This window comes from Geotrypetes seraphini, chromosome 2 (genome assembly GCF_902459505.1).
Source record: "Geotrypetes seraphini chromosome 2, aGeoSer1.1, whole genome shotgun sequence".
NCBI lineage: Eukaryota > Metazoa > Chordata > Amphibia > Gymnophiona > Dermophiidae > Geotrypetes > Geotrypetes seraphini.
The window spans coordinates 484810446-484825563 of NC_047085.1; the positions used below are offsets into that span (position 1 = coordinate 484810446).

A 15118-nucleotide genomic window follows, 5' to 3' on the forward strand; every position below is an offset into this window, starting at 1 on the left:
TATCTCCCCTCGGGCATCTTTCTTCCATATTGAGATCTGTAAGTCTGCCCCCACCAACTAACTCTATCCTAGTTATATATGATTTGAAGGTATGGGCTCCTTTTACAAAGCCCTGGTAGCAGCTGCTGCAGTAATCACTCCAAGATCCATAGGGATTTACCCCAACCCTATCCTTTTTATCAGCTGTGCTAGAGGTTTTTACCACAGCCTGTAAGTTATGAGCATCAGAGCATTTACTACGCCTTCGCAGAAAAAAAACTCTAGTGTCTAGTAGTGCTACCCGATTCATGATTCAAATCAATTCACCAATTCATTTCGGGTGAATCGGTTTGAATCGATTCACAAACAAAAAAAATTGGCCTCCTGATTCGGCGACTGACCCTCTCCCCTCGCCCCCTAAAGTAGGATCGGCAGCGCTGCCTCTTGCTGGCCGGCCACTGCCGCTCCTGCTTTAGAGGGCGAGTGTGGAGTGTCAGTCGTGAAGTGCTTCTGTCCGGCTTCCCCCCTGGCATCAATTTACCTAATTTCATCAGCCTGGATAAGATCGAGGCAGGCCTTGGGTGCAGGCCTTCAGTGGGGACAGGCAGGCCTTCATGGGGGACAGGCAAGCCTTGGGTGCAGGCCTTCAGGGGGGACAGGCAGGCCTTGGATGCAGGCCTTCAGGGGAGACAGGCAGGCCTTGGGTGCAGGCTTTAAGGGGAGATAGGCAGGCCTTGGGTGCAGACCTTCAGGGGGGACAGGCAGGCCTTGGGTGCAGGCCTTCAGGGGGCAGCAGGCCTTCAGGGGTGGGGTGTAGGCCTTCAAGGGGGGACAGGCAGGTCTTCAGGGGTGGGGTGTAGGCCTTCAGGGGTGGGACAGACCTTCAGGGGGGGACAAACCTTCAGAGGAATGGGCCCTGGTGTAGAAGTGCATGGAAGGAGGGAGGGAAGGGGGGTTCAAAGAGACGTGCATATGCCGGATTTTGTGGGGAAGAAATAATGGGTCTAAAAATAGAGGGAGAGAGATGACGGGCAATGAGATTTAGGGAGGCAAGGAACAGAAAGGGAGAGAAGTTGGACACAAGGGATGGTGTGGAGGGAGGATAGAGATACTGGATAGGAGGGTAGTTGGGAAAAGAAAGGGAGAGATGGTGGACTCTGGGGTGGTGGGGAAGGAGGGAGAGATGCTGGATGAAAGGGTAGTTGAGAAAAGGTGGATCTGTGGATGGAAATGAAAAAAAAGGAAAGATGCCAGACCTCCGGGGGAGGGAAGGGAAACGGAAGGGGAGGACAGAGATGGCAGATGGATGGTTAGCACGGAGAAAGAAGGAGACCCTGGCAAGCAAGTTATCAGAAGATAACCAGAGCCTGGGACCAACAAGATTTGAATAATGACCAGACAACAAAAGGTAGAAAAACTAATTTTATTTTCTGTTTTGTGATTACAATATGTCAGATTTGAAACGTGTATCCTGCCAGAGCTGGTGTTAGACCGCAAATGTGAGCTAGGATTTAACAGAGAGGAAAAGTCTTTTTTGTTTGTTTACACCACAGTGCCAGTGTGGTTAGGAGAAGGCAAAGGGGGTGAAGAGGCTATAAAAGGGGTGAAGAGGTTATAAAATAAACCCATCAGGATGTTTAAAAAAATCCACACCCATTTGGGCAGGAAAATCGAATCGAAAATCGATTCAATAGGCTGAATCAAATCGAAATTTTTTCCCCTGAATCGGGCAGCACTAGCTGACTTAAAAAAAAAAAAAAAAAAAAATGGGAGAGGGGGGATAAATCCTATGGACGTCAAAGCTTTTGCCACGCAGCAGCCTCTAGGGCAGCTTTGTATAGGTGGGTAAATGAGGGATGATAGTTTTGAAAACTGTGAAATGATTTCTTACAAGATATTGGTGTACTTTCCGCAATTAACAGCCTTTAAAAATGGTTGAATTCACATTTTTAAATAAAAAGCGAATAAATACATGAAGAGTTCCTAATATATCTCTTGAATCAGTGCAGTCCTATATCGGGGGGGGGGGGGGGGGGGAGGCTACTTGAAAGGCAATACAAATAAAGCGGCGCTTGTGCTGGTTTAAGAGCGCCTGCGAAAGGCGAGGCGCTTCTTCTGTCTGGGCGGCAAACCCAAGGAACAAGAGCGCGAGCCCACCTGTTCGCGCCTCCTCGTCGCGCTCGCCGCTTCGGAGGCTCGGCAGAGGCAAACGGGCCAAGCCGGGATTGGCTGGGAAGGAGAGGCGCAGCGCGAGCCACCCGGAAGCTAGCGCGGGCTCTTCGCGCTGCGGGTTGACAGCGGAAAAGCTATTTCGGCTCTCGGCCTTGCAACCACCAGTCGCTCTCAAGTCCAGCCACGGTGGCGAGCCAGAAGCCCGGGTGTAAGGCGATGATAGTGGCCGCAGCCCTTCTGGCGACGCCGCGTACAGACGTCGCCCCTGCCTGCAACCCTGAGGAGGTGAGAGGCGTCAAGCTTTTAATTTGTTTTATTATTATTTCTACCCCTCCCCCCCACACTTTGTGTTAGTACCGGTAGTGGTAAAAGTGAACTCCTAGGTCTTCACCTGTCCCTGGCGCAGTCCAACCTATTCTGCATGTCCGGGAATGGGTAAAACGCGGACCTGACGGATATCGCGCTAAAATCTCATCGAGGTCTGTCAGAGCCAGAGACTAGTGCTGGAGTTTGGAGACTTCTTTTCCATAACGCACGTCCGAAACCTATGTCCTCGCGCACTTGGCTTCTGCTCTGCCGCTCCAGCACTAGTCTCTGGATGAGATTTTAGCACTGACGGATCCTAATACTTTTCCCTCCCTACAGCGGACTGCTGGGCGCGATGGACCTTAGGTCTGACCCAGCGGAGGCATTTCTTATGTTCTTATAAAAGGGGATAGAGGGGTATAGATAAAAGATTACTGCACAGGTCCTGGACCTGATGGGCCGCCGCGTGAGCGGACTGCTGGGCGCGATGGACCTTAGGTCTGACCCAGCGGAGGCATTTCTTATGTTCTTACAGTGGCATACTTAGGGTATGTGGCACCCGGGGCCCATCATTTTTTGACACCCCCCCCCCCCCCTATGTAAAAAAATATTTTTTGTAATGACCATGAAACAGAATAAATGGTCAGAATAGAAACAGGCAGTGAAAATTTTCTTATATTCCAAACATAACATAACATAAATTATGTCTGAATTGTCATGACATCAGAAGTACATATGGAGTAGTTGCAGGTGATGCTTGGGACAGTTATGTGTTTTTTGAATAGAAGGGTTTTTATTTCTTTTTGAAGGTTTTGCAGTCTGTGGTCGATGTCAATTGGTTGTAGAGTTGGGGGTCGAGTGTTGCAGCTCGAATGGCTAGGAGGTTGTCGAACAGTTTTTTTCTTTTGACGTTTTTGGTTGGAGGGTGTGTGAATGGTGCGCGAGTTCTCCTATGTCTGTTTGAAGTGGATTGAATTATTTAGCTGAAGAAATTAGTTACCCCCTCATCCCACACACATTAATTCTCTTCCATTTTTGTTCCCATTATAAAAAACACTGATAAGTTCCCAGAAAAAAAAATACATTAAAATAAGAAGTGAAAACAAAGGCCCCTACAGATGAGAACATAACATAAGAATAGCCTAACTGGGTCAAACCAATGGTCCATCATGCCCATAAGCCCATTCTCATGGTAGCCAATCCAGGACACTAATACCTGGTTAAAACCCAAAGAGTAGCAACATTCCATGCTACCGATCCAGGGCAAGCAGACACTTCCCCCATGTCTTAATAACAGATTATGGACTTTTCCTCCAGGAATTTGTCCAAATCTTTCTTAAAACCAGCTACACTATCTGCTTTTACCATAACTTCTGGCCACTTCATTTTTAAGTTTAGATCTTTCCTTTCAGAGACCTTGCTAGATGTCAAATACAGCACAAGGTAACTTCACATGGACTTAGCTGTGCAGGAAATGTGAATCTCCTCATACACCCACCATATAGTGCAAAAATGTGCAAAGGTCTGTTTTTTTCTTTCGATCACTACATAGCCTAATGCCACACAAGCAGCGCTGTTACAAACATATTCTGTAGGTCAATGCTAAGGATAACAGTTTCCTTCCTTGGACCAGAAGGAGATAAACCACTGGAAGAGATCCCAAAACAACACCCAAAGACCCACTCAGTGTGAGAACCAGTTGAGTGGAGTGGACTAACTGGGGGGTGGAAATGGGCCCGGAGTTTGCTCAGCAGAATTTCCCAGACCACCTCTTCCTCTCAACACATTGACACGCTGCCACCATCACCACTAGGAACACCTCACTGGGTAGGCCAGCTATGCTATAAACTTTATAAAACACATTATTATATTTTCTTATAAAGCACATATTTTAACTGAACTCTCTGACATCCTCAGCCTTTCCATTCACAAAAATAGAAGGAAGAAAAGTTCCCATTTCCTGCTGTCTCATGTCCCCGGCCTATACAATATTTTTTTTCTGCAGACCCTTCAAAAGTCTGACCAAATCCTCGTTTCACTTGCATTATAAAGTACTGAGGATGCCATCTCTCCCCAATCCCAGGTCCTAAAGTCTAAGACAGTAGCGCAAACTAATGCTGCCAGATACAAGAAAAAAAATTTTGATTCGATTCAGCCCTATTGAATTGGTTTTTCAATTCGATTTTCCTGCCCAGTTGGGTGATTTTTTTCAAAACTCCTGGTGGGTTTTATAGCTTTTTCACCCCCTTTGGCTTCTCCTAACCACACTGGTGCTGTGGTGTAAATAAAATAAAGAAACAAAAAGGACTTTTCCTCTCTCTGTTAAATCCTAGCTCACGTTTGCAGTCCAACACCAGCTCTGGCAGGATACACATTTCAAATCTGACATATTATAATCACAAAACAGAAAATAAAATTAATTTTTCTACCTTTTGTTGTCTGGTTATATTTCAAATCTTGTTGGTCCAAGGCTCTGGTTTTCTTCTGATAACTTGCTTGCCAGGGTCTCCTTCTTTCTGCATGCTAACCATCCATCTGCCAACTCTGTCCTCCCTTTCCATTTCCCTTCCCTTCCCAGGAAGTCTGGTATCTTTCCTTTTTTTCATCTCCCTCCACAGATCCACCTTTTCTTAAATACCCTTTCATCCGGCATCTCTCCCTCCTTCCCCACCACCCCAGAGTCTACCATCTCTCCCTTTCTTTTCCTAATTACCCTCCTATCCAGTATCTCTATCCCTCCTCCACACCATCCCTTGTGTCCAATTTCTCTCCCTTTCTGTTCCTTCCTTCCCTAAATCCCATGGTCCATCATCTCTCTCCCTCTCCTCTATTTTCAGACCCATTATTTTCCCCCCCCCCAAAGTTTGGCATATGCACGTCTCTTTGAACACCCCCTTCCCTCCGTGTACTTCTAAATCATGGTCCCCCCCAAAGGCCTGTCCCCCCTTAAAGGTCTGCCTGTCCCCCCTTGAAGGCCTGTCCCATCCCCTTGTAGGCCTGTCCCCCCCTTGAAGGCCTGCCTGCCTGTCCCCCCCTTGAAGGTCTGCACCCCCCCGAAGGCCTGTCCCACCCCCTTGTAGCTTCTCCCCCCCCCCTTGTAGGCCTGTCCCCCCTTGAAGGCCTGCCTGCCTGCCTTTCCCCCCCTTGAAGGCCTGTCCCCCCTTGAAGGCCTGCACCCCCCCCCCCCCGAAGGCCTGCACTCCCTTGAAGGTCTGCACCCCTCCGAAGGCCTGTCCCCCCCTTGAAAGCCTGTCCCCCCCTTGTAGGCCTGTCCCCCCTTGAAGGCCTGCCTGCCTGCCTTTCCCCCCCTTGAAGGCCTGCACCCCCCCTTGAAGGCCTGCACCCCCCCTTGAAGGCCTGCACCCCCTTGAAGGTCTGCACCCCCCCCCGAAGGCCTGTCCCACCCCCTTGTAGGCCTGTCCCACCCCCTTGTAGGCCTGTCCCCCCCTTGTAGGCCTGTCCCCCCCTTTAAGGCCTGCCTGTCCCCCCCCTTGAAGGCCTGCACCCCCTTGAAGGTCTGCTCCCCCCAAAGGCCTACACCCCCCCCCGATGGCCTGCACCCCCCATGAAGGCCTGCCTGCCCCCCCTTGAAGGCCTGCACCCCTTGAAGGTCTGCACCCCCCCCCCCGAAGGCCTGTCCCCCTTGAAGGCCTGCCTGCCTGCCTGTCACCCCCTCCCCCTTGAAAGCCTGCCTGCCTGCCCCACCCTGAAGGCCTGATGCCCCGACCCACCCCGAAGGACCGCTCGCCCCCCTGGCCTCCCCGCACCACCTATGAAGCAGCCGCAGCAGGATCGCGAAGTCAGCGTCAGCGATCCCTGCGCTGCTTCCTGCGCCACGGTCCCGCCCCTCCTCTGACGTCAGAGGAGGGGCGGGATCGCGGCGCAGGAAGCAGCGCCTAAGCAGCGCAGGGATCGCTGATGCTGACTTCGCGATCCTGCTGCGGGCTGCTTCACAGGTGGTGCAGGAAGGTCAGTGGGGCGAGCGGTCCTTCGGAGGTGGGGGGGGGACTGAACGGCAAGGCCGGGAGCACCCCCTTAGGGCTGGCACCCAGGGCGCACCGCCCCCCCACCCCCCCCCTTGGTACGCCACTGCCTCCCTATGCTGAGAAGGATCCGTCAGTGCTAAAAATCTCATGGAGGTCTGTAAGAGCCAGAGACTAGTGCTGGAGTTTGGAGACTTCTTTTCCATAACGCACGTCCGAAACCTATGTCCTCGCGCACTTGGCTTCTGCTCTGCCGCTCCAGCACTAGTCTCTGGATGAGATTTTAGCGCTGGCGGATCCTAATACTTTTCCCTCCCTATGCTGAGACGGATCCGTCAGTGCTAAAATCTCATGGAGGTCTGTAAGAGCCAGAGACTAGTGCTGGAGTTTGGAGACTTCTTTTCCATAACGCACGTCCGAAACCTATGTCCTCGCGCACTTGGCTTCTGCTCTGCCGCTCTAGCACTAGTCTCTGGATGAGATTTTAGCACTGACTGATCCTAATACTTTTCCCTCCCTATGCTGAGACGGATCCGTCAGTGCTAAAATCTCATGGAGGTCTGTAAGAGCCAGAGACTAGTGCTGGAGTTTGGAGATTTCTTTTCCATAACGCACGTCCGAAACCTATGTCCTCGCGCACTTGGCTTCTGCTCTGCCGCTCCAGCACTAGTCTCTGGATGAGATTTTAGCACTGACGGATCCTAATATTTTTCCCTCCCTATGCTGAGACGGATCCGTCAGTGCTAAAATCTCATCGAGGTCTGTCAGAACCAGAGACTAGTGCTGGAGTTTGGAGACTTCTTTTCCATAACGCACGTCCGAAACCTATGTCCTCGCGCACTTGGCTTCTGCTCTGCCGCTCCAGCACTAGTCTCTGGATGAGATTTTAGCGCTGATGGATCCTAATACTTTTCCCTCCCTATACTGAGACGGATCCGTCAGTGCTAAAATCTCATCGAGGTCTGTCAGAACCAGAGACTAGTGCTGGAGTTTGGAGACTTCTTTTCCATAACGCACGTCCGAAACCTATGTCCTTGTGCACTTGGCTTCTGCTCTGCCGCTCCAGCACTAGTCTCTGGATGAGATTTTAGCGCTGGCGGATCCTAATACTTTTCCCTCCCTATGCTGAGACGGATCCGTCAGTGCTAAAATCTCATGGAGGTCTGTAAGAGCCAGAGACTAGTGCTGGAGTTTGGAGACTTCTTTTCCATAACGCACGTCCGAAACCTATGTCCTCGCGCACTTGGCTTCTGCTCTGCCGCTCCAGCACTAGTCTCTGGATGAGATTTTAGCGCTGATGGATCCTAATACTTTTCCCTCCCTATACTGAGACGGATCCGTCAGTGCTAAAATCTCATCGAGGTCTGTCAGAACCAGAGACTAGTGCTGGAGTTTGGAGACTTCTTTTCCATAACGCACGTCCGAAACCTATGTCCTCGCGCACTTGGCTTCTGCTCTGCCGCTCCAGCACTAGTCTCTGGATGAGATTTTAGCGCTGGCGGATCCTAATACTTTTCCCTCCCTATGCTGAGACGGATCCGTCAGTGCTAAAATCTCATCGAGGTCTGTAAGAGACCGAGACTAGTGCTGGAGTTTGGAGACTTCTTTTCCATAACGCACGTCCGAAACCTATGTCCTCGCGCACTTGGCTTCTGCTCTGCCGCTCCAGCACTAGTCTCTGGATGAGATTTTAGCACTGACGGATCCTAATACTTTTCCCTCCCTATGCTGAGACGGATCCGTCAGTGCTAAAATCTCATGGAGGTCTGTAAGAGCCAGAGACTAGTGCTGGAGTTTGGAGACTTCTTTTCCATAACGCACGTCCGAAACCTATGTCCTCGCGCACTTGGCTTCTGCTCTGCCGCTCCAGCACTAGTCTCTGGATGAGATTTTAGCACTGACGGATCCTAATACTTTTCCCTCCCTATGCTGAGACGGATCCGTCAGTGCTAAAATCTCATCGAGGTCTGTCAGAACCAGAGACTAGTGCTGGAATTTGGAGACTTCTTTTCCATAACACACGTCCGAAACCTATGTCCTCGCGCACTTGGCTTCTGCTCTGCCGCTCCAGCACTAGTCTCTGGATGAGATTTTAGCACTGACGGATCCTAATACTTTTCCCTCCCTATGCTGAGACGGATCCGTCAGTGCTAAAATCTCATCGAGGTCTGTAAGAGCCAGAGACTAGTGCTGGAGCGGCAGAGCAGAAGCCAAGAAAGCGAGGACATAGGTTTCGGACGTGCGTTATGGAAAAGAAGTCTCCAAACTCCAGCACTAGTCTCTGGCTCTGACAGACCTCGATGAGATTTTAGCGCTGACGGAGCCTAGTACATTTCCCTCCCTATGCTGAGACGGAGCCGTCAGTGCTAAAATCTCATCGAGGTCATGTAAGAGACAAAAACTACAATGGACCTCAGATTTTTAAGGCCGTGCGGGTTTAGATCCGCGAGGTCCGTCAGGTCCGCGTTTTACCCCTACCCTGCATGTCCGCCCACTTCAGAGACAGTCGCCCAAGGGCTGGTGTTACTTAGGGACAATTTAAATTTCATCGTATTGTTCTTTATTATTTCTAAAGGTAGTTTGGGGGTTCAGGCTTTGGGATCAGTTCGTTTCATTTGGTGCTTTTGGAGGTCTTGAGGCCTAAAATTAAGGTTTTCCCGGTTGTATTTGTTTCTTGGAAGTTTTTCATCCTTTAAAAAACCCCACAAAAATCTTGTTATATTAACATAAGGCAAGAAATAGTGAAATAGAAAGTAGAGCTTTTAATTCCTGTTGCCGTTCTACTGTTGTAGTTGCAAAAGACTTTAGTTAAAGTTAAGCTCTAGCACAAGGCAAATTACATTCGGGTACCCGACTTATTTATCTGAATCAAATGGGCTTACAGTCTGTTTTGCTTGAAGCAATGAAGGGTGTAGTGACTTGCCCAAGGTCACAAAACCTGGGGAAGGGATAAAACACGGACCTCGCAAATCTCAATCGCTCGTCCTTTAAAAATCTTCATTTATTGACAGCTGAGGTTTCAGATTTCATGTCTACAGGTCCACATTGTAGCCCCTCATTCCACCACTGTAACTGCTGCCATTTCTGACCCCACAGATTTTTGCTGACAGTCTTAATAATAATAATAAATTTGAGGAAACACTTAAGCTAAGGGAGGTCTGTGTTTTACCTCAGAACTGTGGCAGGAAAATGTATTTTTTTTTGCATGGTTCAACCCGACCTTCAACCCAGATCAGCAGAGCCCAAGACAGCTGCCCTAACCTCTAGGCCAGGGGTGCCCACACTTTTTTGGCTTGCGAGCTACTTTTAAAATGACCAAGTCAAAATGATCTACCAACAATTTAATATAATAAAGCCCTACGCGCGCATGCGCACTCCTACCTGCTTGCTCCCGTTTTCCGTGCGCTGTAGGGCACCGCAGGTAGGAGTGCACATGCGCGCGAATCCCCCGAGGCGGATGTCGGCCGCGGCAGCTGTCGGCAGCGGGTTGGAGACAGCACCGATCCTCAGGTCCCCCTCGCCCCCAGCCGACATTCGTACCCGGAGCCGGAAACAAAACGCCGAGGTCATATTGCTGTGGGATGGGAAGATCAATAGGGTTGGCTGCGCGGGGGGGGGGGGGGGGTAAGATGGAAACAGGCTGATCACCGGTTCTACTGCACAGGGGGGGATGGGAGGGAGGGAAATAAAAATGCCGGGTGCTACTGAACAGGGGGAATGGAAGGGGGGTAGAAATTTAAAGATGCTGCTCATTGGGTCTACTACACAGGGGGATGGGAGGGAGGCAGGCAGGCTTCGGGGGTGGGGGTGGGGTTGGGTCAAAGTCTGGAAGGCAGTGAGGGGGACATAGGAAGGAGGCACTTGGGGGCACAAATGACACAGGAAGGAGGCACTGGGGGCACTAAGGACACAGGACGGAGTCACTGGGGGCACTAAGGACGTAGGAAGGGGTACTAAGGACATGGGAAGGAAGAACTGGGGTACTAAGGACATAGGAGGCACTGAGGGCACTAAGGACATAGGATGGGACAGTATGGACATAGGAAGGGGGCCACTGAGAGACAGGCAGGCATGGCACAACAGAGAAATACAGGGGGCCAGGGAAACAGAGACAGAAAGAAAGATAGACAGGAGGCCAGGGAGAGACAGACAGAAAGAATAACAGACAGACAGCATCCAAGAAGAGACAAAGAAAAAAAAAAATCCCCAAAATAGACATCTATTCTAGCACCTGTTAATGTAACGGGCTAAAATACTAGTAAAATTATAAAGCACATTGTATGCAGAGAAAATGTTAATTATCATTTATATTCGGGGGTTTTCAAAGAGATCAAGGCAGATGACTTTAAAATATGCAACATCACCTCAGTAACTATACAAAAATAGACAAATTTACTCCCTCCCTTTTTACTAAATTGTGATAGCGTTTTTTAGCGCAGAGAGCTGCGCTGAATGCCCTGCGCTGCTCTCGACGCTCATAGGCTCCCTGCGCTAAAATCCGCTACTGCAGTTTAGTAAAAAGGGGACCATAGTGCAAAATATAGACAGCAGATATAAATTCTCAAAACAGACACATTTTGATCACTAAATTGAAAATAAAATAATTTTTCCTACCTTTGTTGTCTGGTGAGTCTGGTTGCACTTTCTTCTGACTGTCCAACTTTTTCTTCCTCTCTCCCTGCCTGCCCCCTGCCACACTCCATTTCCTCCCCAAAATTTTTTCTTCCTCTCTCCCTGCCCCCTTTCTTTCTTTCTTTCTTTCTCTCTCTCTGCCCCCTTTCTTTCTTCCTGTCTCCCTGTCTGTCTTTCTGTCCCTGTCTTTATCTCCCTGCCTTTCTTTCTGTCTTTCCTTTCTTTCTCCCCTAGCCGCCACTGCCGCCTTCATCTGGGAACATGCCCCCAAATGACCGCTGACACTCCCTGCTCCCCGACGCTGTAACAGGCCAGTAGCCTTCCTCCCGACGTCAATTCTGATGTCAGAGAGGAAGTTCCAGGCCAGCCAAACAGCGGTTGGCTGGCCCGGAACTTCCTCTCCAATGTCAGAATTGACAGGGGAAGGGAGGAAGGCTGATGTGCCTGGCACTTCTGCAGTCTGGCCTGTTACAGCATCAGGGAACAGGGAGAAAGCAAAGGCAACGTGAGTCTATCCGCGATCGACTCGCATTGCCTTTGAGATTTACTGGTCGATCGTGATCGACCTTTTGGGCATCCCTGCTCTAGGCTTTGCTTTTTAGCTTGTGAAATAGTAAAGTTTTGCCACTTTTATTCTCATCATAGGTTATGCCTCTCTGACAGACGACCTGCATGACACTTTAGCTCTGACGGACCCTGATGCTTCTCCCTCCCTGTGCTGAGATTAAAAGTGGTAAAACTTTTGCTGTGAGGTCTGTGCCACTTTTAGCCTCAGCATAGGGAGGGAGAAACATTAGGGTCCATCAGAGCTAAAGTGTCATGGAGGTCTGTCAGAGCCATGACCTATGGCAAGACTAAAAGTGGCATGGACCTAAGGGCAAAAATTCCCTTGTTACAATCAGCTCAGCAGCAACCCAATTCTCTAACTGGCACCTGTGATATGGATTCCGGTTAGAGAATTGTGGTGCTAGGTGGGCTTAGGCATCTGTCCATGAGGACAGACGCGATTCCCTTGCTGCGATCAGTTCAGCGACTGTGTCTGTTTGAAATGTATGCCAGCATTTTGGTGGCCTACATTTCAGGCGCCTATTGCAGCCCTAGGGAGATGCCTAGAGCCGCCTAAGTTCGCCTAAGGCAACTTCCGGGTAAAACCACGCCTAGCCTTGGGCAAGCTTAGGCAGCCTCCCTAGGCTTGCGAAGACATCTACAATGTAGGCAGCCTGCCTCTTGATTTTTTTTTTAAACCTGCGTCCTTATTGGCTGGTTAGACAGCGGTAGGACGCTGTTTATAGAATTTGCCCCTATGTGCTCAGTTGAAGGGAGAGTGAGTAGAGAAAGAGACCAAAACGTCTGTGTAAAGAAAACCTACACTGAAAAGTGCTAGAAAACTGGGAAAATGTAGAAAGAAGACACAAAGGGGGATATAAAGGAGCGTACCTGAGATGGAATCTCAAATGTATATCTGAGAAGAGACAGCAGAGAAAATAATTGGAAACAATGCTGTAAATGAAATGTGTGGAAAATAAGTCTTCCAAAGGTAGACGCCACTAGGTTACTTACATAGATGAAGTCAAAGTGGTACTCGGAGCTGGAACCACACACTAAGTAAAAATTGATTTTATTTTGTAGTGTAGGGGGTGTGTTTGGGGGTGGAGAGTAGATGTAGGCAGTAAGCGCTCCCATGCTAATCGGTCAGCATGCATGCTCGCCCTTACCACCTACAAAGTAGGTGGCAGTAAGGGCTCACATATTAATTTTGAAATTAGTGCAGGGCCATTAATAGGAAAAAGCAAACTGTGGGCATTTTAGAGCCGCTGCCGCATTAAAAAGGGCCTCTTTTTAGCATAGTTTGTAAAAGGGCCTCAAAAACATGAGAGTAAGAGGAGTTATATCTTGGCATCCCAAGTCCTCAAAATTTTCTTCACACTTCTACCTCTAACTCTCTGTTGTAGTTCCTTCCTATTTCTCCTACTGTAAATTGCGTCGAGCTCTACGAACGTGGAGATGATGCGGTATACAAACCTAAGGATTAGATTAGATTAGATTAGTTAGAAAACAAAAGAACTAAGGCCACCTTTTATCAAGCAGAGGGAGCACTGCTGTGGTGGGAAATGCTCCGATGCTCATTCAATTCTTTTGAGCAGTGGAGCATTTATTGCGCCGGCCTGTGCTGAAACACTTGATAAAAGGGGGCCTAAATTAAAGGAAGTTGCATGTGAAATTAGAAAGGTGCATGAATATGATGTCAGCTGAGGTATAAGTAAATAAACCATTGTCTATTCAGCCAGTTTCTGAAAAGTATTTGCAGTAGAAAATGCACCTGATACCAGATTTCAATGAAGTATGCTCCCATACTGTAGTAAAATTTGCAATTGAAATAAGTACAGTGAATTTTCTAATTCACCACCTGGAAATGTGCCCAGATTGCTACATCATGTGGGCAAAAATGTGTCGCAGGCAGGAATGCTGTTGGACAGAATTGTAGTAGAGAGCTGCACGGGAACGGGGACGACGGGAATCCCGCGGGTTCCCCCTTTGGGTCACGGGGATCCCGTGGGGACGCCCCTAGGGTCGCGGGGATCCCGTGGGGACGCCCCCTAGGGTAGCGGGGATCCCGTGGGGACGCCTCCGAGGGTCGCGGGGTTCCTGCGGGGCTGGATGTACTCAGTCGCGCGGCTCTTCTCCCTACCTTCTCTGCTTGCAGCACAGAGCCGAACGGAAGTCTTCCCGACGTCAGCGCTGACGTCGGAGGGGAGGGAGGGCTTAAACAAAGCTGGATGTACTCAGTCGCGCGGCTCTTCTCCCTACCTTCTCTGCTTGCAGCACAGAGCCGAACGGAAGTCTTCCCGACGTCAGCGCTGACGTCGGAGGGGAGGGAGGGCTTAAACAAAGCCCTCCCTCCCTCCGACGTCAGCGCTGACGTCGGGAAGACTTCCGTTTGGCTCTGTGCTGCAGGCAGTGCAGGTAAGGAGGAGAGTAGCCTCGCGGTTCGAGTGGCTACCAAGGGAGGGGGCGGTCCGCCCCGCCACACCCCGCCCCGGTTGCAGCACAGCCGGCCAGGTCCCCTTACTTTTGTGGCACTTCCCCGACCGACCGACCGACAACAGCCCCGGTCCGACAATCCTCCCTGCCCTGTAGCCGCGAATCTAAATTATCTTCTTACAGCAGCTGTAATAAGGTAATTTAGATTCGCAGTTAAGGGCAGGGAGGTTTGTCGGACCGGGGCTGTTGTCAGTCGGTCGGGGAAGTGCCACAAAAGTAAGGGGACCTGGCCGGCTGTACTGCACCCGGGGCGGTAGAGAAGGAGTGGGGAGAAGGACGCTGAAAGGCCATGGGGAAGACGGGAGGAGGGGGGGGAAGGACTCTGAAAGCACTTGAAGACAGAGGAGGGAGAAGGACGCTGAAAGCACATGGGGAATACAAAGGGGTGGAGAAGGACGCTGAAAGGCCATGGGAAGGGCGGGGGGGGGTGAAGGAATCTGAAAGCACTTGTGGAAGACAGAGGGGGGAGACAAAGGGGTGGAGAAGGACGCTGAAAGGACATGGGGAAGACAAAGGGGTGGAGAAGGACGCTGAAAGGACATGGGAAGGGCGGGGGGGGGAAGGACTCTGAAAGCACTTGTGGAAGACAGAGGGGGGAGAAGGATGCTGAAAGCACATGGGGAAGACAAAGGGGTGGAGAAGGACGCTGAAAGGACATGGGGAAGACGGGGGGTGGGTGGAGAAGGACGCTGAAAGGCCATGGGGAAGACAGAGAGGGAGAAGGACGCTGAAAGGACATGGGGAAGCAGAGGGGGGAGAAGGACACTGAAAGCACATGTGGAAGACAGAGGGGGGAGAAGGACGCTGACAGGACATGGGGAAGATGGGGGGGAGAAGGACGCTGAAAGGAAATGGGGAAGAGAGAGTAGGGAGAAGACACTGGCAGGGAAGAAGACAGATGCCAGACTATGGGGGAGCGGAGAGAAGAAGATGGGTGCCAGACCAATTTGGAAGGGGGAAGAAAGGGAGAGGCACAGTAACAGAGCAAATGGAAGATGCAGAAG

The 15118-nt window shown here is 50.3% G+C and overlaps 1 protein-coding gene and 1 long non-coding RNA gene across 4 annotated transcripts in view; one reads left to right on the plus strand and one right to left on the minus strand.

Moving 5' to 3' along the window:
* The window catches only part of LOC117354382, a 98537-nt gene that overhangs the window by 63957 nt on the left and 19462 nt on the right, over window positions 1-15118 (minus strand). The gene's annotated exons all lie outside the window — the stretch shown is intronic.
* LOC117354380 (meiosis-specific coiled-coil domain-containing protein MEIOC-like) overlaps window positions 2092-15118 on the plus strand; it is a 101144-nt gene continuing 88117 nt past the window's right edge. Inside the window, exon 1 of the mRNA XM_033931798.1 lies at window positions 2092-2436. Coding sequence (XP_033787689.1) covers window positions 2368-2436 — 69 coding nt within the window. The 5' untranslated portion in view covers window positions 2092-2367. The remainder of the gene's footprint in view (window positions 2437-15118) is intronic.